This window comes from Neofelis nebulosa, chromosome 9, assembly GCF_028018385.1.
Source record: "Neofelis nebulosa isolate mNeoNeb1 chromosome 9, mNeoNeb1.pri, whole genome shotgun sequence".
Taxonomy (NCBI): Eukaryota; Metazoa; Chordata; class Mammalia; order Carnivora; family Felidae; genus Neofelis; species Neofelis nebulosa.
In genome coordinates, this window is record NC_080790.1 from 25,664,379 (window position 1) to 25,687,613 (window position 23,235).

Sequence of the window (23,235 nt, forward strand, 5' to 3'; positions counted from 1 at the left end):
TAGCACCCTCAAGCACCTTACTAGCTTGGTATTATGAGTATCGCAAATGTGCTGTAGAATATGAAACCCAAGAGAATGCCAGATATCAGACTCCTCCCCTCCCCGTGCTTACTCGTTGAACTTGTCAACCTCCCTCTTCCGGGCATGATACTGAGAGCTTGCTAGGCATTCCTCCCAGCACCTGGGCAAGGTGAACCCCTCAAGCTTCTGGTTGAAGTGGGTCAGGTCCCCTTCCTTATACATGTTTTTCCTTCGCACCTTTGCAAGGAGAGAGACACTGAGGCCTTGTTGGTGGCAAGAGATGAACGGATACAACCTAAAGTTAAGGTTCCAACCCCTCTCCTCTGCCCCCATGGGAGATGCCCAAGACACAAAGCCACTGTCCCCTCAAAGTAGGTTAACCTGTGCCACCAAATTCCCAGCTTACTTCCTCTGCCGGCAGCCCACAGGTCACTGCGACTTCACTCATCCAATGCTCGGCAATGAGCATTCCCTGGGGCCCCCCAAAGCCCCTGAAAGCTGTGTTGGAGGGCAGGTTGGTCTTGCACATCCGCCCAGTGCCCCGGATGTTGGGGATGTTATAACAGTTGTCCATGTGGAATAGAGCTCGTTCCATTATCTGCAGCAGAGGAAACCAAAATGGGAGAGAGCAGTGCACCGATTTCATTGGCTCCTCAAGAAAGGGATGTTGAGGGCTACACCCATCCTTGCCTTTCCAGCCCCACTGGTCACTGCTCCTATTCAGGCCCAAATTATTTCTTCTCTGGTACTGCAACAGACTCCTTACTGGGCTCCTGGCCTCTGTGTCTCTCCCTCCTCTAATCTCTGCCTCAAACTACAACATAAGGTCATTTTGTGTCAACTTCTTGCTTAAAAATGGCACTTAATCTCTTCAGAGTAAAGTTCATACATCTTTCAGCATGGAACACAAGACTCTTTATGACTTTTCCCCAATATATTTTTTTCCTCTCTTCTGACTACATGTTACTCTCACCTGACATGCCCGCCCTCCCCTGCACGTTTCCCATCTACTAACATCCTCATTCAGTTCCTCCCTGGGGAGGCCCTTCCCAGACTCCCCAGTTAGGACTGGTCATTTGCCTCTATAAAAAAAGGAAGATAGAAAAGAAGAAGAGAAAAGAAAAGAAAAGAAAAGAAAAGAAAAGAAAAGAAAAGAAAAGAAAAAAAGCGATTTTATGAATTATTTTTAATTTTTTTAATGTTTATTTTCTTGAGTGATAGAGAGACAGAGCACAAGTGGGGGAGGAGAAGAGAGAGGGAGACAGAATCTGAAGCAGGCTCCAGGCTCAGAGCTGTCAGCACAGAGCCTGATGCAGGGCTCGAACTCACGGACCACGAGATCATGTCCTGAGCCAAAGTCAGACGCTTAACCGACTGAGCCACCCAGGCACCCTTGAATTCTTTTTAAAGAAGTTTCTTTTCCCATTGAAGTTGTATGGCAAGTAGTTTAAAGAGTCAAATACTTCATGGGGTACATTTTTGAAACTTGCATGTCTGAAATGTCTTTCTTCTACTCTTACCCTTAACTAATGATTTGGATATATATAGGATTCTTGGTTGGAATTAGGTTTTCCAGTTTCCCTCAACATTCTGAAGGCATTTTGGTAGTGCATTCGAGCTCTCCAGTATTGACAAATCCAATCGATGTCTTTCCAGTTCTTGGAAATAGTTGTGTTTTTCTCCTCCCTGCAAGTTGTAAAATCTTTATCTCCAGGTTTCTCCAAGTTCACAGTGATATAACTTAGCATAGTTCTATTTTCCTTCATTGTGCTTGTTACTGGATGGGCTCTTTTAACCTTAAAGTGTATGCCCATTAGTTTGAGGAGATTTCTTTTTTTTTCTTCAATATATGAAGTTTATTGTCAAATTGGTTTCCATACAACACCCAGTGCTCATCCCAAAAGGTGCCCTCCTCAATACCCATCACCCACCCTCCCCTCCCTCCCACCCTCCATCAACCCTCAGTTTGTTCTCAGTTTTTAAGAGTCTCTTATGCTTTGGCTCTCTTCCACTCTAACCTCTTTTTTTTTTTCCTTCCCCTCCCCCATGGGTTTCTGTTAAGTTTCTAAGGATCCACATAAGAATGAAACCATATGGTATCCGTCTTTCTCTGCATGGCTCATTTCACTTAGCATAACACTCTCCAGTTCCATAGTTTGGGGAGATTTCTTGAGTTACTTCTTGATAGTTGCCTCCTCTCTCTTGTTTCCATTCTTTCTCTCTGAAACTTCTATCGTTTGGGTCTCCTGGACTAGTCCTCGAATTTCATTGTATTTTCTTTCCAATTTTTCTGTATTTTTTTTCTTCTGTTTGGAGAGATTTGCTGAAGTGTCTTTCAACCCTTTTGCTTTCAGAGTTTTATCTCACCAGAGTTAGTTTTTATTCTCCAAATGCTTCATGTTTATGGCTTCCTATTCTTTCTTGAAGGTGTAATAACTCATCTTCCTGATGCGATCAATGGCAGCTTTTATTTGTTCGTTTCATTTTGGGTTTGGTTTACTTCCCCATGTATATTCTCTCTCTCAGACAGGCTGCTTTTCGTGCCCTTGATTATTTTAGTCTTAGTCATCCTAGATGTTTTGAGTATGTCTCAATTAATTCCGTTTTTGCTTTCCCTTAGCACTCTAACTTGTACTTCTATTTCATTTTGTGTTTTTTTTTAATTTTTTTTAAATGTTTATTGATTTTTGAGACAGAGAGAGACAGAGCATGAACAGGGGTGGGTCAGAGAGAGGGAGGAAGACACAGAATATGAGACAGGCTCCAGGCTCTGAGCTGTCAGCACAGAGCCTGATGCGGGGCTCGAACTCACAAACTGCGAGATCATGACCTGAGCCAAAGTCAGACGCTTAACCGACTGAGCCACCCACGCACCCCTCATTTTGTCTTTTGTTATCTGTCTCCCCACTGTACTGTGAACTTCCCGGGGCAGAAACAATGCCATCTATTCTTTATGTTGCCACCCTAGGCGCTCAATAAATGTTCGCTTGATTGGATTTAAAAGCTTCTAAGATCTTTGGGGACAAGCACTGTATCTTTTTCAATCTGATTTTTCCAAAACACCAAGAGGCCCAGGTTGCAAATGGTGAGAAGACTAAATGTGTTGCTTATTTTGAGCAGTTTTTACACTGCATCTGAAGTGTGAAGTTTTATAATGGAACCAGTTAGCCCCTAGCAAAGAGGAGTGGCATGGGGAGTGGGGGCTAACAGGAACTTCTGTTTGCCCTGAAATGTCTGACTGACTTTTATAAGAAAAGTCTACACGTTTGTACCTAGTATGGTTATAAAATTTGGATTTAAAAAAATTATAAAAAGTAATACCACAAAGGTAACTGCTAATTTCAAAATTAATAAAATTAACACAAAATTAACACAGATTAACAAAATTTCATGTCTACACACGACTAGTATGAGAACGTTCAAAGTAGCCTTACCCATAAAAGCTGAAAACAGGGAACAACTCAAAAGTCTCTTCAGTGGTGAGTAGAAAACAAAAAATGGCCTATCCATATAATGAAATATTATCAAGAGAAAAGAATGAAGGACTAAGGAATCTTAAAACATTATCCTGAGGGGCACCTGGCTGGCTCAGTCAGAGGAGCGTGCAACTCTTGATCCCGGGCTTGTGAGTTTGAGCCCCATGTTGGGTGCAGAGATCACTTAAATAAATAAAACTATAAATAAATAATCAATCCTGAGAAAAAAGCCTAACACAAAAGATTACACAGTGTAGAGTCTATTTATATGAATGGACTACAAGAGGAGAATCTATAAAGACAGAAAGTAGATTGGTGGATGTCGGGGCTGGGTAGGGGGTGAGACCGGGAGTGATGGAAAGAGATCACGTTCAGGGGATGGAAGTGTTCAAAAACTAAAGTATGATAATGGTTACATAATTCTTAAAATTTACTAAAAACCCTTAAATTGTATATTTCAGTGAAACTGTTACCAAAAAAAAAGAAGAAATTCATTACTTAAAATTCAAACATCACAAAAATATGTTACAAAGAAAATGACAGTGAGTGCCCCTCCCTTCATCCCATCCAATCACTGTTTAGTATGTGTTCTTTTGGAATTTTCCAGGCACATGATTATATCTATAATAGAGGTATATTCATCTTACAGACACATACATACAATGTCACCATAGTCTGCATAAAGTTTTGTAACTGACTTGGCTGGCTTGGCAAAATATCTGAAAAATAAGGAAGGATTTCCTTTTCTTTTTATTATTACTAGGATTTTTATTTATTTATTTATTTATTTATTTATTTTTTTGGATGCAGAACTCGATCTCAGACCGTGAGATCATGACCTGAGCTGAAATCCGATGATGCTTAACTGACTGACTACCCCGGCACCCCAAAGGAAGAATTTCCGATCAGAAAAGTAATAGGATTATCTCTGTGCTTTAGAGCTTAACCAGGGGTGGAGAGCCTCAAGGTGGGGACCAACAGGGAGGCTACTGCAATAATCCCAGGTAGGAAGTGAGGAGGCCTATGCCTGTGGGGCTGTGGGGCCTGCCCGTGACCTCCCAGTCACCCCCCACCCAGAGGCATGGGCGCACCCTACTTACACTCTGGGAGAGATCCAGGGTGTTCCCCGCATTGCTGTAATGCTCCACCTTCAGAGCCACAACCCTCCCAGTCTTCATGAAGCCAACCTGATGAAAAGGAGAGAGTTCTCGATAGTCCCTTTCCTCTGCCTAACCTGAGTCATCCCCTCCTGCCTAACCTGAGTCATCCCCTCCCACTCATGCTACCCAGAGGAAGCAGAAAGAACAAGACATCATACCATGAAAACAAGGTCACCGGAGCTAACAGGTGAAGCAGAGAGGACCTGACATCTCTCCAGTGACGCTCCATGGGTCCTCAACCCTGGACACACCCTCTCCCCACGCTCCCCCTTCCTTCTACCTACACTGGCTCTGAATTTACGAGAGGGAGTGAGGAGGCAGAGAAGGGAGAGCCGGGAAGAGAAACAGAGAGATACTGGAGATATGCCTCACACATTTTGGCCAGCAAGCCACAGCAAGCAGGAATGTGCACAACAAGCAGGAATATGCTTTCACATCCCTGACCTTAGGTAGCCATCAGAACAAATTTTATAGGCCGTTTCATAAGTAAGGACCTGGGACTTTCTTCAGGCCTGCAAGAATTTGGGAAGAAGGGAAATATAATCCCTTCGGGGGAGTTCAATCAGGAAACAAAACGAGAAGAGGTCACAGGGGGAATGTTCAAAGCCACCTAATGGAGAGAAAGGGCTCCCAGACTGGGATCTGTCAGGTTGTACTAGTGTTTAGAGGGACAGGATGCTGGTCATCCACACAGACTCAGCAAAGGGACCGCCACCCCTGGTCTGGTGGAGCAGGTGCCCACCCTAACAACCTGGAAGCTTTATTTCTCACTGTAAATTATAAAGTAGTCATTCTGATCTTTGCATCTGGCTATGAACACATTAGGTCATTCTGCAGGAGGGATTTACCCCAGGGCTACTGAAAACTCATGCTTCCGAGCCTGAGAGGAGAAAGACTAGGTATGGGGCAGAGAAAATTCACAAAAGGTGTAAACACCATGCTGCGACCTCACTCGGGAAGTGGCCGGCCAGCATCGCCCTTCTATGTTGCTGTTGGCAGATTTAAATTTTTCTCATTGCTATTTCTTCTTTGAACTTCTACAGGTATTCGTGAAAAACATAAGAGAACATCCCAGGATCCCTGGATCTTCATCTCCAGGTTTCCCAGTGAGATGGCATTCCCCTTCCGCCCCGACATAGCTCCTGACAACTAGAACCTTGTATCTGGCCAAGAAGGGATGTCTGCCACCAGTTATCAGCATGTCCTCGTCACGATCCAGCATGCAGCGCACGGGGCGGCCCGTCCTAAGGGAGGCATCAGAGGGTTAGCACCCTGGGAGCTTCTGCAACAGCCTAGTCCTTGGGTCTCAGGAAGGAAGCAAGGGAGACTTCTTTTTCCACCTGGCACACAAGCAGACTGGAGCTGGGTTGCTTCACTGTCTAGAAATAAAGCTGCTGGACACATGGGGAATGTAAGGATATGATGTGTGCCCTTGCCTTGAGGGCCCTCACAGCCAGGCAGGGGAGGCTAAACATGGATCCATGCATCGAACACAAAGAAACACGTGGTGTTACCCTCACCCCAATGCCCAAGAGTTCTAAAAGCAGAAGGCTGTGAAAATTCAAAGCAAGAGAAATCTACTTCTAAAAGGGAGAAATCCGGAAAGCCTTCTTGGCAGAGGCAGCCTTATTCTCCTTCTCTGAGCTGGCTAGGGGGACTCACTTGTATGCAGCCAGAGCCACTGCCGTGGATACCACAGTGCTCCGGGTCTCTTTCCCTCCAAAGCCTCCTCCCATTCTCTTCACCCGGACCAAAATCCGGTTTGCCGGAACCCCCAACATGTTTGCAACAAAGCTCTGTGGACAAAAGAAAAATTACTTGCACTGAACACATCATCTGGACTTACCTCACCCTGACCTAGAGCCGCCCGCCATCCGCAAGCCTAATTAGTGCCGTCAATTCTGAAATTCCTTGATTCCGGAATCCCCCTTACCTCCCCAGGCAGCCCTTGACTCGAGGTGCTGGAGTCTAACACTCATTAGTCAGAGCAGACTGAATTCAGACACTTGTTTCTAGCAAGGGGGGTCAGCGGCTGGCCACAGCAGACTTTCAGAGCCAAAGTTCATTTCATCCAGCCAAGAACTGGTGAGTTGCGGGGGTAGGACCAGCTGCCCACAATGCTGGCCAGTACTGTCGCCTTACCAGCAATAGAGAAATGGGGAGCCGCCATATTTGAGCTGCCACAGATAATTTAGTGGTCTCTGTGGCTATCACTAAACCCATCACCCATGTTTTACAGGTGAGGAGCCTGAGATCGGATATGATTTGACCAAGGCCATATCTCACTGGAAAAATGAAAGCCAACTCTTATTAGGTGCTATCCAAGTAGTAAACATCTAGTCATTACAACACCCTACCAGGCCCATTTTATGGAAGAGGAAACCAAGAAAGGTTATGTCACAACTCAGTGACACAAGCTTGTTGGTTGATAGGGTCTGGCTCCAGGACCACTACCCTCAGATCCCCTTCTGGACCAGCCCAGATCTCCCTTTTCCCATGTCCTACCTCGCCAACTCCTAGTCAGCCAGAAGTTCCCCAGTGCCGTGCCCAGGCCCTGGAGCTGACCCACAGGACGGTACCTGGGTCTTCATGGTGTTCTGTGTAGACACAAAGAGCTCCATCTCCCCTGCCTCGCCTTTGGGGACAGCGATGGTGCAGTGAGTCTCCAGGTAGAAGTGCTCTTGGCCACCAATGTACAACTCGCCTGGGGAGGCAATGTGACCCTCATGGTGATCCGGAGTTTGCTGAAGGAGAGTGCACTCCCCTAGGGCCCTGGGCAGCAACCAGCTGCTCACACACAGGTACCCTCTAGGTTCCCAGCAGGGGTGAAAAGGGTCTCAAAGCCTTAGCCACCTGCGGGAGCCAAATCCCCCACCCCAACAAAGAAACCAGAATGATACCAAAATGCATCAGGCATGAAGCTATCTTTCACTGCAGATTTTCAAATTATTTTGTAAAATTTAGGGAATGGTAAGGAAGGAATTAACAGATTAACAGATGTGACTGAAAAGCTAAAAATGAGACCATCTTCTGGAACGGAAGGTATCGGGCCAGTTGGAGAGATGACTCACCAGTGGCTTAGGAATACACTATGGACAATGTAGGAAACAATACCCAAAGGGATGTCACCAGCAGACGGGTGCCCCGCTGCCCACAGGGAGGGCCAGGGCCTGTAGCCACTAATTCCCCAGACAGCCTTCCCAGCTACCCAGAACCACATACACATATGTAACCTGGAGACAGGAGGTGGACATTAAGATGGCAGAGGGTCTAGGGGCACCTGGGTGGCTCAGTCAATGAAGCGTTACTTCAGCTCAAGTCACGATATCCTGGTTGGTGAGTTTGAGCTCCTCGTAGGGCTCTGTGCAGACAGCTCAGAGCCTGGAGGCCGCTTTCGAATCTGTGTCTCCCTCTCTCTCTACCCCTCCCCAGCCTATGCTCTGTCTCTCTCTCTCTCTCAAAAATAAATAAACATTTAAATTTAAAAAAAATGAGAGAGGGTCTTTCCCTGCCAATTGTCCACTATTTTGCTACAAACATCAGGAGGACTCTTCTGTTAAAAATTCACTCCCCTGCTCCAGGACTCAAGGTCCAGCTCTTGAATTTAATTCATAAACCAGGTCCAGCCCATACCCCAGGACTATATGGCATGGCCATACCTGAAACAATGTTGTCTGCTTCCGAAAACCCCTTCGTGAGGTTTCCTTTCTCTATCTTCAGCTCAGGCTCATAAAAGGAGTCTTTTGCTATAGCATCCTGAGGACCACAAAGACGATTCAGTGACCAGACTTTCAGGAGAAGGAAGGTCATTCCCACCAGAGGAAAGAGAGGTTATTGCAACCACCCTCCCTCTTCTCACACAGGCATCTGTACAAGGGTCCTACACAGACTTCAAGTAAGCTTGCATGTAGCCTGGGGCCATGTGCCTCCATTTCCTCAGAGATAGTTGGACACGCTTGGATCTTGAGGAAAAGTAGAGTCGCTCAAGGAACCAACAGGAGATGGCTTTGGAAACGAGGGACCTAGTCTGGCCTCTGGCAGACTGAGTCTGGGATCATGATGGGGAAGTTTTCCAAAGAACACACAATCCTGGGGCTGAAGGGTTTACCTCTCCCTGTCTAATCGAATCCCACCTGCTGCTGGAGCCCCCTCCAAAGTATCCCAGTAAAGGTGCCTCCAGGGACAGGGGGCTCACCCCTCCCCATGCAGTCCTTTCTCAGTTACCTCTATTGTGATAATGGCTGGAAGATCTTCATAGGTGATTCTCACCGCTTGAGCGGCTCTCTGGGCATGTTCTCGGGTGTCGGTGACCACAGCACCAATGATGTGCCCAATGCAAGTCACCTGGGAACCGAGCCAAACTGTTAAAGCATATAATGCACTCCTCATGAAGCAAATGATTTTGGATTGCCCAAAAGGTGAAGGAAGTCCTTGCCCCCACAGTTTCCTTAAGGGACAACCAGGAATGCCTCTGGGATCTTGGCATGTCTTTGTCCTACTGTTTGGGATTATGTGCTTCTTCACTGAGGATTTAGAAGTAGTGGAACTGGACTAGGACTTGGAGATCACGAGTATCAAGATGGCAAACTCGCTTTATCTCAGGGACCAATTTCATGATTTACCGCTGGCAGCTTGTTGAGAAGTTGCCCAGGATAGAAAGTGGTGATTGATTAGTCATGTCGCCGTGAGCAGAATGGATGGTATGGAAGCATGAAGTCTATTTGTTGACTCAGATGCACTCCAACACCCTTGTTCTTCAGCTGAAGAGACGCAGACCCAGAAGGCAAGATCATGGTCTTGCCTTGGCTCATTAATAGACCATGACTAAATCTCAGGCCCTGGCTTCCAGTTCCATTTTCTTTCTAGCACCCCTCTCCCTTTGAATTTCTGTTTCCAGATTTACACCAAAAGTTTCTCAAAGGCAGCAATCATGTCTTACACTTCATCCAAATGCCCAGAAGCAGTAGTTCCCAAATTCTGGTTCTCAGACTTGATAAATAAACCAGTTTTTGTTAGATTTTCAGAACAATGATTGTCATTTTCTCACCACTTAATGATTCCATTCCTTCAGAGGCATTTTTCTTCCAAAAATCCCCAAACATGAACCAAAAAAAAATTGTCCAACTCATCACTTTGCAATATGAGTTTCTGACAGTAGAAAGCCATACTGTCTCTGATAGTTGTCTCTTGAGGACCCAGTTGAGTTGTTAACTTAATTGATTGGGCTGTGGTGGTTTATCCGAGCTAATTCTCACTAACCATCATGTTAGCAGTAGTCTTAGAGGTTCTCAAAATTTGCAAAAGCAATTTGTTCTCTTGTTAAATGGAGTCCTTGTGTCTCATAGTTGTAGTTTTTTATTCTCTCTTTCTCTTGTACATTAATAATAAAGTGAATAAGCCCTGAGGCAACGCCAACTCATCTCCAATTTGCATTTGAACTGTATTAAAATTGTCAAGTGACTTCCACCCTGAAAGTTTCAAAACGTGTATGTGTGCGTGTGTGTGTATGTGTCAAAACTCCATATATGCTTGACAGCAATAGATGAATTTTCATATAAGTGAATTTTCAATACACATAGTGACAGTATTGTGATTTTTATTCTGGTAGTTTGTTTACCATATTTTTATTTTCTTTTCACAAAGAAGCTATTTATCCCCTGAAGAACCTAACTGGCAGTTTAAAAAACAATCACCAGTCTTGTTTTAATACCAGTTTGGCCTGGAGTCATCCTAACATGTGCAACTAGCCACCAACAATGAAATAAACAAGTAAACATAAGTGAAAGTTAAAAGTGCCACCAGACTGATTCCATCCCTGTACTGATCGCCCTGCACGATGAAGGCCACAGTATGTACCAATGTGTACTCTTTTTAAGATTAAGGATTTGGAGGAATGAGCGCAAACTAAAACTCAAGTGCCCATTCCGCTAACTTCATATCTAAAAACAAAATCCAACACATACCTTATCCTTTGCAAACACCATTTCATCATTACCAATTCCAGTTATATTACTCCCGGGAACATCATCAGCAGAGATAAAGCAGACAAACCCTGGCACCTTCTGAGCTTCTGAAGTATCTATGGACCTGCAAGAATGAGCACAGTGAGGGGCCCAGGTGGGAAACTGAAGCAGAAGACCCACCACCAACTGGATACCACTGTCCTCATGTTGATTTTTCCTCCACTCAAATTCCTTCCTTCTCCATCCTCTAGTCTATGCTATCTTTTCCAGATTCTATATTCTATCCTAGCCTACAGTCCATAGGCTATCCTACCCTATCCTATTCTGCAAATGCTCATGAAATACGTACCCTGTGAAGGCCACCATGCTGAGTGCTGTGGAGAACAGAAAATGAACAGGACAGGCCCACCCCCATGGACCTTCTACTATGGAACCACTTCGCAGTGAGTAGCATTTACTCTTGAGAGCTCCAGCTCACACCCACATCACAGCTAATACCCACACAGAATCAGCACTTTTGGGCCCTTGCTGCACCACTGATCGAATGTCCCTGAACATCGTCACACAGCCAAATTTGTCTCCCCACCTTCATGAAGCTACCCCAGAAGAGCAGGGCAGCCCGGCCATCATCAGGCCTGAGAGGGAGAACACCTGGAGACTGTTTCACTAATAACAGTCTCTACTATGTTCTGCTCACTCTGGCCCGGGCCCCCAAGGGGAGATAGAGCAGAGGCACCTCACAGAAAGGTATGGAAACCACTCTGAAGGGCCAAGCAACTTCCAACAGGCAAACCTCACCAGAGCCCAGAACGTCATCATCATTATCCTCCTTCTACATTTGGGGCAACTCAAGCTCAGGAAAATTGAGCAGCTTTTCCAAAGTCACCCAGCAGAGAGCAACGTAGGTGGGATTAGGACTGAGGTTAGGTTATGAAGAGCCAAAGCCAGGTCCTCGCTTCTTTCCAAGTGCACGCAGCCGGGAAAGTCCAGGTCACTGCCGTTACTACAGAGCCCCCCACCCTCCTCCATCCATTCACACATCGCTCAGGTGGAGCAAAGAACGTAGACAATGTGGATCATGGCCAGTGTGGTCAGTGTGGGCTCAAGACAAGGATAAAGCAAATGAATTTACCCCAGAGATGGCAACCACATCGTCTGAAACAGTTTTTTTCAGAGAGCTGGAAGACTTTACTTACCTGTTAAGTTTTCTCGGTGTCCAGGTTACCATTCCTGCAGCCTGTCTCCAGGCAGCTAGGAGCGGCAGAGGGAAAAACCAATGATGGGGAGACGGGATCCCTAATCCAAGCAGTGGCAGCGCCCAAGGGAGGGTTTCTCCTAGCTGCTCTGTTCAACAGGATATGTGTCTGATGCCCACCAGGAGATCAATGCAGTCTCTGGCCTGAACATCAAGAGGCAGCACAGCTCGGCTGCTAATGCTGCCTGGCTTCAAACTCCCGCTTCGCTGCTTACCAACTCTGTGACCTCGGGCAGGTAACTTACCACCCTTGTGCCTCAGCTTCCTCATCTGGAACATGGGGATCATAACAGGACCCGCCTGTAGGCTTGTTGTGAGAAGTAAAGCTGCCAATGTATGTAAAATGCTTTAAAGGCCGCAGCAAATATTAAGTGCCACATGAGTGTTGGGTATTAGTATTATTATAGAGGTGGCGATGCTTGTCATTTGGGCTCTCCAAATTCAACAGACGGGCACAGGTGGCTCTTCTCTGCTAGGTCCTTGCAGACTCTGTCACTGATCATCATGAAAACACCCGGCTATGAATAGAGAAACTGTGAGCTTAGGCATCCCAGGCCAAGGTCATAGCTGGTAAACACTGGAACAGAGACTCAATCCCGGGTCGGTCTGACTCTAAGGCCACGCTCTTCCCCTTAGTGCTGACTCAAGTTCTCCTGAAATACTGCATTGAAGTTTAGCCCAATATCAAAGTGCAGAGCTGACCTGCTCCTGTTAAAAGCTCCTCACTGCTTTTTGGCTCAAGTGCAATGTCCCGGTTCAGCATTCCGAGGCTCTCCTGTTCTGGCCCCTGCCTATGCCTCCAACAGCATCCCCTCACCCTGCCAGGCACCACTGAGTCCCTAACCTCTCCCGCTCCTCTCCAGGCTGGTTTTCAGGTGAGTTCCCAGTCCCTCTCTAGACTGGAAGGCCCTGGAGGAGCCTCCCAGCACCCTCCTCCCTCAGGATATTTACTCCACTCACTTGATCTTGGCGTGGGCCCGGGTGCTGGTGACCAACCGGAGGGACAGCTCATTCTCGTAGCGAGGGATGTCGTCACAGTACACAGCCTCCCCAGACGCTTGCATGGCCGCGGCCAGGTGGGGCAGGGGCCGACCCACCATGTCCTCCTTGCACTGACCCTTGGGCACCTCCTGGAACAACATGGTCATCAGTCAAGCTGAGCTGCATAAGACACTGTTTCCCTACAGGCCTGGGGAAACTGCAGGGAGCTTCAGGCCAAAGCAAACCTGAGTGAAGACGGAGGAGGCAGGAGGGACACAGGGCAAAGGAACAGACCGGCAGAGCAGAGGTGGTCACAGTGTCCCCATACGGGGGGAAAAATAAATAACTAAAGAAGAACCTCAATGCGCACTCATGGGGGGTGGAGTAAAAAGCTGGTGCTACGTGCATCCAATCAAACAGTATGCAACTATTAAGACATACTTTTGAAGACTTTAAATTAGAAGGCAAGAATGTTCACATTACATGTAAACACAGGACATAAACCATTGTGTGTGCGTATGATGATTTGAATTCTGTAGGAAAAATATGTATGTTATAAACATAGCATGTCAATGTCCATATATGCAAAGGAAAAAAAGGAAAGAAGTCAACAAAAATATCATGATTTTCTCTTGGAGGTGGGATCTTGGGTCATTTTTGTTTCTTCTTTATATCTTTCTGTACTTGCCAAAGTGTTCCAAAATGGATTTGTAACAAAATTCTGTTGTATGTGGTTTTTCAAAGACATAATAATAATGGCTAACATGTCACTGAGTATTTAATATATCCCAGGAGCTAATCTAAGCTATTTACTTTTACTAACACATTTAATCCTCAGAACCATCCTAGGAAACAGGTGCCATCATAGGGACACTTGCAGGTGGGCATAATTAACTTGCCCAAAAGCCACAGAGAGGAAGTGACTTGTCGAAGGTTACACAGTTACAAACTGGCAGAGTTTGAATTCAAGTCGTGGCAGTGGAGCCCAGAGTTCACACTCTGGACCACTAGCCTCTACTGCATGGTTCCACAAATTGTGGCCTCTGGGCCAAATCTGGCCCACTGCCTGCTTCTATAAATAAAGTTTTATTGGTACATACCACACACATTCATTTATGTATTACCTCTGGTTGCTTTTATGCTATAATGACAAAGTTGAGGAGCATCAACTGAAACTATAGGGCCCACAAAACCCAAAGTGTCTACAGAGAAAGTTGACCCTTTACTTAGTGCTTCTCAAAAACTTGCCATTGACAGAAAGTTGTTGTTTTATTGTTATGGCCAGGAGAACTCCTGGCTTTGCACACCAGCCCACAAAGGCACCAGAAAAGACAAAATCGGGACAACAGTTGTTTTTTTTTTTTATTCTTTAAGGAGCAGGTGAAGATGAGAGTAATCTCAAGAGAGACAAAATTTAGGTACGGAAGGAGGAAAAGAGCTTCATTGACATTAATACGATTCCCATTTTCTTCACCGGATATTTATGCAAAGCAGTAGGAGCTTTAAGCACCTACATACGACTCAAGTCAGTCATTCACCAAAGGTCAGCATCATCTGATGTGCCCTGCAAGGGCCTGTGATATCAGCCATACATCAGGTATACTCACTTGGAAGAGCTGGACGTTGGCTGGAGGGTCTTTCTGAAAGAGTAAGGTGGCACTGGCATGGGTGGGGTCCAGCTTGCCACACTTCTGTGGAGGTAAGTTAACAGTAGTGATCATGACTAGTTCTATCATTGATCCCCCCCTTCTTGTCCCCAAGTGGTAACACTAACAACTGTTCCCCTCACCTCCTCATCGTACACGCCTCGTGCCGGCTGGATCTATCTCAACATCAGAACGTGGGCTCTGAGAGCCCAGCATTTTATAACAGCCTCGGGCCCCTTCCCACCCCTGCAGCCTGCATGGTGAATGGTTTGTGCTTCCTCCAACACACCCAATGGTTTCCCTCCCTCCTGCATTTATTCACGCTGCTCTCTCTCTCTCCTTGCCTTGCTGGAAACCTTCTTCCTCCTCATTTCTATGGGAAATATTTAATGATATGGAAAATGCGCACAATATAATCTCAACAGAATCAGGGGAAATGGAAAACTCTATATGCAGCATGACCCTACATCTGTTTAGAAAATGATGTGTCCAGATCAAAAGATAGGAAGACAACAGGTATATAGAGAGAGGGATGGAAGGAGAGATAGAAAGAGAAAGAGAAAAGAGAGAATGACAGAAGATGGACAAATGAATGTAGGGAAAAGATCAGAGGAAAAAGCAAGACTAGTAGCAGTGGTTTCCTCTAGAATCTGAGAGAAAAGCATATTTAATTAAAAAGAAAAGTAATAAAAAAAGTATTTAATTTTTTATTTAAAAAGTTGAAATGTTGGGGCACCTGGGTGGCGCAGTCGGTTAAGCGTCCGACTTCAGCCAGGTCACGATCTCGCGGTCCGTGAGTTTGAGCCCTGCGTCAGGCTCTGGGCTGATGGCTCGGAGCCTGGAGCCTGTTTCCGATTCTGTGTCTCCCTCTCTCTCTGCCCCTCCCCCGTTCATGCTCTGTCTCTCTCTGTCCCAAAAATAAATAAAAAACATTGAAAAAAAAATTTAAAAAAAAAAAGTTGAAATGTTTTTTAATTTTCTATTTTAATTTTTAATATATTTCTATGTTTTTAAGTTTGCCACAGGAAATGTATTACTCTTATAATCAGAAAAAACTCAAGGTGCCTGGGTGGCTCAGTCAATTAAGCATCTGACCCTTGCTTTCAGCTCAGGTCATGATCTCACAGTTCTGAGGTCGAGCCCCACGTTGGGTTCTGTGCTGTCAGTGCAGAGCCCACTTGGGATTCTCTCTCTGCCCCTGCCCGCTCACGTGCACGCATGGACTCTCTGTCTCTATCTCTCAAAATAAATAAATAAATGCTTTTTAAAAAGAAAAAGAAGAAAGCTATTAGGGATGCTTTTTAAAGAGGGATTTCTGTCTGCGGTCCCCACATCTGTGGAAGCTTGTCTCCTTTGCACTCCCCACGCCATCTGCTCAGTTGTCACTCTAGGCTGGCCTTCAGTGATCACGTTCTCTCCCACACGAGGCTGCCCCCGGGGCCAAGTGCAATGTTATGCATAGACGGTGCAAAGTAAATGCTTACTGAACCAATATGGGGAGCTGGGCTTCCGCTCAGCCACACCCTTTCCAGAACGCACACCCTCCCCGTGACCACTGTCTCCTGACTGTAGCAGCACCCGTTACATTCTCATTCCACCCTCTACCTTCTCATCTCACTCCACGTTCCATTCTAACTACAGAACCACAGTTGAAACAGCTAGCCTGTCAAAAGGATCATCTGGTCTACCACCCAGATCAGCAGATTTCCCAACTGAGACTTAAAGAGAGTTGTGACCTATTCAAGTTTCAAGGGAGGGACCAGAACCCTAGTCGTTGACGCCCAGTTCAGTGTTCTGCCTCTCGGCCATCCCGTTGGTTCCCATCTCCATGTGGCTCCCTGGGCCGTGTGTCCTTGGAGCAAAGGCTCCTCTGTCCTTAGATGTCAGAAGGGAGAAGCCAACTTACCACCTGGTCCACCGTACCCCTCCCTCAGACTGGCTTCCGAAATTCCCAAACAAAAGTCCTGCAGAGAGTCTGTATCTTGCCCACACCCCACACTCACATCTTTCGAGTTCTGTATGCCCAGTTTCTGAAGCACTGTCAGGTAGAACTTGAAGAAGAAGCTGAGGGTGAGGGTACGCCGAAACTCCACCATGCCGCCAGGGGCGTCGGGGGCCAGGGACAACTCCTCCGCCAGGCCCGCACACACGTTCTGCAGCAGCTCCTCGTTCCAGAAACTGCCAGAGAGCAGAAGGTGGGAGAGCGCTCCTACTCAGCCATCAGAATCACTTGTGTGGGGTGGTAGGCACAGGGCCGTAGTCATATGAAACTTGGTTCAAAATTTGGCTTGGATACTTGTGTAACTTTAGGTAAGTTACTTGCTTGAGCCTTAGTTTCCTCATCTTTTTTAAAAACACTTTTTTCAATGTTTCTCTATTTTTGAGAGAGAGAGATGCAAGTCAAGCATGGGAGGGGCAGAGAGGGAGGGACACTGGGAACCTGAAGCAGGCTCCAGGCTCTGCACTGTCGGCACAGACCCGACGCGGGGCTCAAACTCATGAGCCCTGAGATCATGACCCTGAGATCAAGACAAAGTCAGACACTTAACCGAGTGAGGCACCCGGGCACCCCTCAGTTTCCTAAAATTTAAAACTAGACACAATTTGGGTGCCTTGATGGCTCAGTCGGTTGAGCACCCAACTCTTCATTTCCGCTCAGGTCAGCCCCACTTCTTAAGATTCTCTCTCTCTCTGTCTCTCTCTGTCTCTCCCTCTGTCCCTCTCCCCTGCTCTTGCTCTCTCTCTCTCTCTCTCTCTCTCTGTCTCTCGCTAAAATATAAAAATAAATATAAATAAATATATACATACAGAAATAATACAAATAAAAATAGACACAATTTTACAACGACCACAAAATTATACTAAATCTATTCAGTCCTTATAACGCCCTAAGCAATGTACTCCGTGCTTTTTACGAAAGATCACTTTTCATTTCCATGTAAAAATGTAGCATGGAAAATCTGTATACTCCTTTACCGATGAGGAAACTGAGGCACGGGAAGATTCGGTAACTTGACTTCTCTGAGCCGTCTGGAAAGTGTTGGAGCCAGGCATCGGAACCAAAGAGCCAAACGCCAAACGCAAGCCTTATTTATCCATCTGGTTATTGGCAGTGATACACAGGCCAGCGCTGGGGAAGGGCTCGGGATAACTGCTGCCACACACTAGCCATAGTAGTAGGAGTAGCCCCAGTCAGAGTGCAGCGGGAGGGGCAGCAGCAATACCGTAGGAGGGATACTAGCAGTGGCCGGAACAGGAGCAGCAGAAGTAACAGCCGTGGTAGAAGCAAAAGCAGAAGGCGTAGGAGTCGTGGAAAGAGGAACAGTGGTGAGAGCCGTAGCAGCAGCGCTGGCGACACTGTGACTAGTAGCGGGAGGAGCAGCAGAGGCACGACCGTGAGTCGTGGCGAGAGTCACGGTGGGGACACACACAACGGTGGCAGCAACAGCATTAACACAGTGGCAGCAGGAACGCTGTCGGCAGTACTCTCGGGAGGAGCCGCAGGAAGAGTAGAGCCGCAATACGAGCATCAGCGGTAGAGAGACTGCAGTGGTGGCATCGCTGGGAACAGCAGTGGAAGCCACAGCGGCAACACTAGTCCGAGGAGTGACGGTGGCAGAAACAGCAGCAGTGACAGCAGCGGGAAGAGTAGCAACAGAAGCAGCAGTACCAGTGTGAGTAGTGTCAGCCGCAGTAATTGCAGTAGAGGCCCAGCCGTGAGAGCAATGGCAACGGTGGCCGCTCGTGGCCGCAGCAACGGCGGGCCCAGCGGTACCAAGAGCAGGGGAGCCGTAGCAGGCAGGGTGGAACCAGCGCAGCAACAGCCATGCTACCAGGAATCGAGCTACGGGTAGCGGCAGTCAGGGTGGCAGCAGCGGTAACCCCGGTAAGGGCGGAAGTCATGGCTGTAGCGGCAGCAAGAGTAACGCCGCCGGCAGTCCCGGCAGCTAGCAGACTGCGGGAGTCGGAGCGGCACTGGCCGCTTCACTCTGCCGGCAGCTCTCACTTTGCTATCTGCTTCCGCGTGGTCTTGAGGGCTGAGACGGTTCTGTCGTGCATTCCGCCGTAGCAAAGGGCCAGCTCCTTCACCTGCGCGGTTCCCGGGTTGAACAGGACCCTCATGCCGCTGGTCACCTTGGCGATGTCATCTTCTCTCCGAGAGGCCTGCTTAAAGGCTGAGAAATACTCACCCTGCAAAACAAGAGAAAGGTTCCTGCTTCTCCCCTGCATTTGCTACAACTGCAGATGGTGAGGCTGAAGCACGGGGGTGAAAGGGCAGGTGAAGGGACAGGGCCATGGCAACCCCGCAAGGGGCTGCCGGTGGGACTCAAAGATGTGGGCAGCGCCGACTGTCCCGTGCTCAGCACGAGGCCCGGACAACACTCCCAGAAGCCGGGAAAGGGGAGAGATTTCCCCTGTCGGTCAGGAACACCCAAAGTCAAGGAAAAGGAGAGCAGGGTTCTCTCAACCAACAGCTGGGAGGAGGAAAGACATGTTCACAAAGGCTGCTCGGGGTCCCCCAGCCCACAGTCCTCCCATCCTGGCGCCCAGCTTCAGAGCCCACCCAGCCTCTCGGCTGTGCCCAAACCTCTGTTGGCTTAACTGCCTCTCGAGCAGATACAACGAGATGCCACCGGGAGTGTGAAACGCACCCTCACCCACGCCTGTGCACGTGCTCTCTCTAGCTTGTCTCTCCCACTGCTCTATTGTTCACGGTTAGAAACCTTGCTTCCTGAAAGAATGAACCACACTATGAAACACTAGCTGCCTTTGTGCTTTGAGCACACATTTCCCGCTGGGCTCCAGGCAGGCCCTGTCTGTCAGGATAGGAGGGCCGCGTGAGTCGCTTTCCAGGTAAGAACGCTCTCATATCAAGCCCTTTCTGGCCAGGTTCTGCTTGAGGTCTGAACCCACCTGGCACCACAAATTCTGATTAACGTCAAAGGCAGAGGCTTAAGGGAAGCGTTGTTGAGAAAGCCCAACGAGGCTCACTGTGGACGCCCACACTGGCCACAAGCTTCTGTTCGAAGAAGTCATCGGGCTTCCTCCTGACCATGACGCTAGTCCGGATTCCCGATGTCAAGCATGGCCCCGGGACCGTGAGCCTGGAGTCTGCGCTTGGTTCTGGAACAGGACTGTGCCAGTCCACGGTGACGTGTCCACTGGGGTGCCACGCCATGTCAGTGTCAGATTGGCAGCTGTCCTTTCTTGAGAAATCCTCCCTACTTCTGGGTATTAAAATCTCCTTTCTGTCATGACATGGTTTTTGTTTTTAAAGATTTTCTTCAGTGTATTTATTTATTTTTGAGAGAGAGACAGAATGAGCAGAGGAGGGACAGAGACAGAGAGAGAGGGACAGAGGATCTGAAGCGGGCTCTGTGCTGACAGCAGAGACCCCGATGTGGGGCTTGCACTCACGAACCGTGAGATCGTGACCTGAGCTGAAGTCAGAAGCTTAGCTGACTGAGCCACCCAGGCGCCCCTATGAAATGTTTTTGGCTAATGTCCCTATCTGGAAAAATAAAAACTGAACTCTTGTATGCCTGTTCCCTCCTCCCTTCTCCAACTCATAATTAAAAAGAGGAAAATTTCCTGATCTGTGAAATACAAAAAGTCTGGGAATCACTGCTCAAAATGGTCTATAAGGACAAGCTAGAAAATCAGTAAGAAACCACCTCAGGGACATCTTGGCTCTAATTTAATTAGCATTCTCATTAAGGGGGCCAAAATTAGCACGGGCGAACATGCCTCGTAACGCGCGCTCAAGCGCTACCTGGGTAAAACTCCTAATACTCTCCATCACAGCTGCTTTCCCAGCCTCACACAGATCACTTTTCTACACGGCCCATTATGGAATGTGTAGCTGGTGAGGGAGGAGAGAAAGGCACCTGGTGACGACACCATGGGCCCCCAAGAACAACAGCCAGGCAGCCAGAAGTGCCCAGACTTGCCTCAACAGGACAGAAAAACCTCCCATGAGCAGAAATGCAACCACGCCAACTCAGAGCAAGGTCAGCAAATAAACACCTCATCAACATGTGTGGGCCTGACCCACGGGCAGCCCCTCCACTCAGCGTGCAAGCCCCAGTCTCCTCTGACCTGGGGCAGAAGTGCTCAGTGGCTGGATGTGCTCTTGAAATCATGTTGCTAGCTACCAGATGGAGATCCCCACTGGTTTCTGGACATCGGCCTGGAACCTTAGGCATACCTGATTTCAATCCTCACAATAACCTCCCGGGTAGGTAACACTGTGTCCGTTTACAGACGAACAAGCTGAGGCTCAGAAATCTGAAACGATTTGCCCAGGATCACGTGCCATGAGTCCATGGAATGCCCTCTTCCCTGCCCTGAAGCTCTTCATTGCCCAGAGAACACTATGGCTGGTGAAAGGCAGTGTTCAGAGACTTTGTTAAAGTTGAGAGATGCTGAGCTTGGTCCCCGAGGCAGACTCTGGTCTCTTGTCTGGAGCCTCGCTGCGGTAAGAGTGGCATGGGACGCTCCTGAGCAGCTCACCTCCCTGCTGTAGGGGATCTCGATGGAAAGCAGTATCTCCTCTGGAGCTAGCAGGGTCTTTCTGTATGCGGGGAAGAAGGTGTGATCCATCCGAACCGTCCTCCTGGTGCCTGTACACAGGCCGGATGCAGAGCGGCCAGTGTGAGAAAGCAGAGAACGAGGCACCGGTAAATTCCCCATCCTGGTCTCTGGTACCCACAGTCAGAGGGCAGTGCTGGCACAATTAGGGCCAAGGTCCTCCATCTAAAATCCTTACGCAGGGATGTGCTGGTGAATGTTTAACAATGGACTATGTGTGGGCAGAGGGAGTCCAGATTTGCAGTACTTGCTAATTTCTACGGTATCAATACTACCACCATAGCCAATTTCAGGCTCCCGGAGTGACATCAGTGAACATGAAGTTGGAAAGAGGGTGGCAAAGAGTTGACACGACACGCCTGCTGTCCTCTGAAAGGACTGCCTACAATGGTTGGCCATGGCTGTCTTCTGGGAACTTGCATTTCAACAGATTCCCCGATAGGATGACTGACTGTGTCTAAACTGTTCATACAAACAGCGTGGTTTATGCTGAACATCTGCTTTCTGTCTGGGTGCCTGGGCTTTTGGTACCTGCCAAGAAGGGCTACGCAAACAACCCCCCAAAAAGCCCTAGCTGTTCAGTCTCTGACGAGCTTCCCCGGCAGACAACACTTCACATGCGTTATCACAATGCAGCTTGTGACTGAGGGAATGATGTGTGTCCTGTGTGATGCCACCGGGAGAAGTCTCTGGAAGCTTGTGCCTGGATTCCTCCAGACTGTGCCCCAGGTCCCTCTTCACTTTGCCAAGTTTACTTTGTGTCCTCCCACTTAATAAGTCATAGCCATGAGTATGACGATAGGCTGAGTCCTGGGAGTCCTCCCTGACTTCCTAGGAGTCATCAAAACTGGGGATGGTCTCGCGGACCCTCCAACAAGGACGGTGCATAGCAGCATATCATTACTTAGCATTTCCACTCTACAGATGTAACAGGTGGGAATAACTCTAAGGGCATGGGCAATAGTAAAATAAACTCAAATATTAGGACGTGATGAATTTTGAGCACTTATTACCTTTATTTTTAATGTAATTTATTTTATTGTAAGTTTCTACAATTCAATTTTTAATAATGGCCATGTCTATCAAACACTCACAGACTCCCTGAAAATCCAGCTGTGGGCTGTGGCGAGCCAGTGTATTCTGGCTCTAGCACACTACTAGGTAAGGCTTCTAGGTGACAGATCCTGTTGGGAATTCTTAATAAGGAAATGGTCTGGCTCTCCTGGCCCCCAATCTGGGTATATCTCCCTTGCAGTTCCCAGGGATCCAAACCTTAGGACGGCTGGGTCATTGAATTGTGGGCCCTGTCTCTCCAAAAAGTCACCTATCTTGTGAGCCTTCTCCCTTGTGGGGCCCTCTTTCCTGACTTCTGCATGACGTAACTCTCACCTGTGGACACGATGGTCAGCTTGGCCCCACTGGCCATGAACACAGGGTTGAGGTCAGAGATGGGGCTGGCGGTGATGATGTTCCCTCCGATGGACTAGAACAAGCAGAGAGTGTGCGTGAGAGCCCAGCCCACCCAGGAAAACCTTGCTCTCACAGCAGGCTGCAGAACACAGGGCAGGTGGGGGACACCTGCTCACTGAAGGCACAAGACCAGCGGAACTCAAGCATCCAGAACCACGTGCAAAACCTGAGATCCGAACACTTGGGATTGGATCTCAGCTCTAAAATTTACTCGTCAGTAATGTGGGTCAGCTCCTTGAAATCAGCTCAATTTCATCCAAACTTTTTCTGAAAGGGTTGAGGTGGTTTATCACATGATGCAAGCAAATACTTCCTGGAAGTAGATCCCCACCCAGCTGGAGAATTTAATGGAGCTTTCTGAGCTTCTGTCTACTCAGCCACAATCAGAGGTGTCAGGTGCTTGGGGTAGGGTGAGGGAACGGGGTGGGGGCTGTTTCCTTTGGGTTTTGTTCTAATTGAAAACAACAAAATAGAATGGACGGGGCGGCTTTCCTTCCCCCCCCCCCCCCCGCCAACCCTACACCGTCAGCTGTTGTGAGCCGCCAATGGTCCTGGGTGTGTGAATGCCGCTAGCAAATGGGGAACCTGGGGGCTAGTCTGGAGTTTAGTTGTGAACAGTCAACAGCTGGACCCCTCCCTCCTCTCTGGGGGTGTCTACCTCTGGCTCTCCCC

The 23,235-nt window shown here is 47.9% G+C and overlaps 1 protein-coding gene and 1 long non-coding RNA gene across 3 annotated transcripts in view; one reads left to right on the top strand and one right to left on the bottom strand.

Annotated features, from left to right (window-relative positions):
- The window catches only part of LOC131484586 (xanthine dehydrogenase/oxidase-like), a 58,314-nt gene that overhangs the window by 12,237 nt on the left and 22,842 nt on the right, over positions 1–23,235 (bottom strand). For both annotated transcript variants that reach the window (XM_058682965.1, XM_058682964.1), the window contains exons 12-26: positions 22,483–22,576; positions 21,016–21,125; positions 18,509–18,693; positions 16,506–16,680; positions 14,464–14,547; positions 12,836–13,005; positions 10,621–10,744; positions 8,882–9,001; positions 8,317–8,413; positions 7,237–7,361; positions 6,320–6,453; positions 5,814–5,901; positions 4,598–4,684; positions 428–619; positions 113–258 (exon numbers count right to left, since the gene is read on the bottom strand). In XM_058682965.1, the coding sequence (XP_058538948.1) occupies positions 113–258; positions 428–619; positions 4,598–4,684; positions 5,814–5,901; positions 6,320–6,453; positions 7,237–7,361; positions 8,317–8,413; positions 8,882–9,001; positions 10,621–10,744; positions 12,836–13,005; positions 14,464–14,547; positions 16,506–16,680; positions 18,509–18,693; positions 21,016–21,125; positions 22,483–22,576 (1,931 nt within the window). The remainder of the gene's footprint in view (positions 1–112; positions 259–427; positions 620–4,597; positions 4,685–5,813; positions 5,902–6,319; positions 6,454–7,236; positions 7,362–8,316; positions 8,414–8,881; positions 9,002–10,620; positions 10,745–12,835; positions 13,006–14,463; positions 14,548–16,505; positions 16,681–18,508; positions 18,694–21,015; positions 21,126–22,482; positions 22,577–23,235) is intronic.
- LOC131484587 (uncharacterized) lies at positions 18,674–19,760 on the top strand. The gene is made up of 2 exons (XR_009248322.1): positions 18,674–18,750; positions 19,393–19,760. It is a non-coding gene; the product is annotated as an uncharacterized LOC131484587 (long non-coding RNA).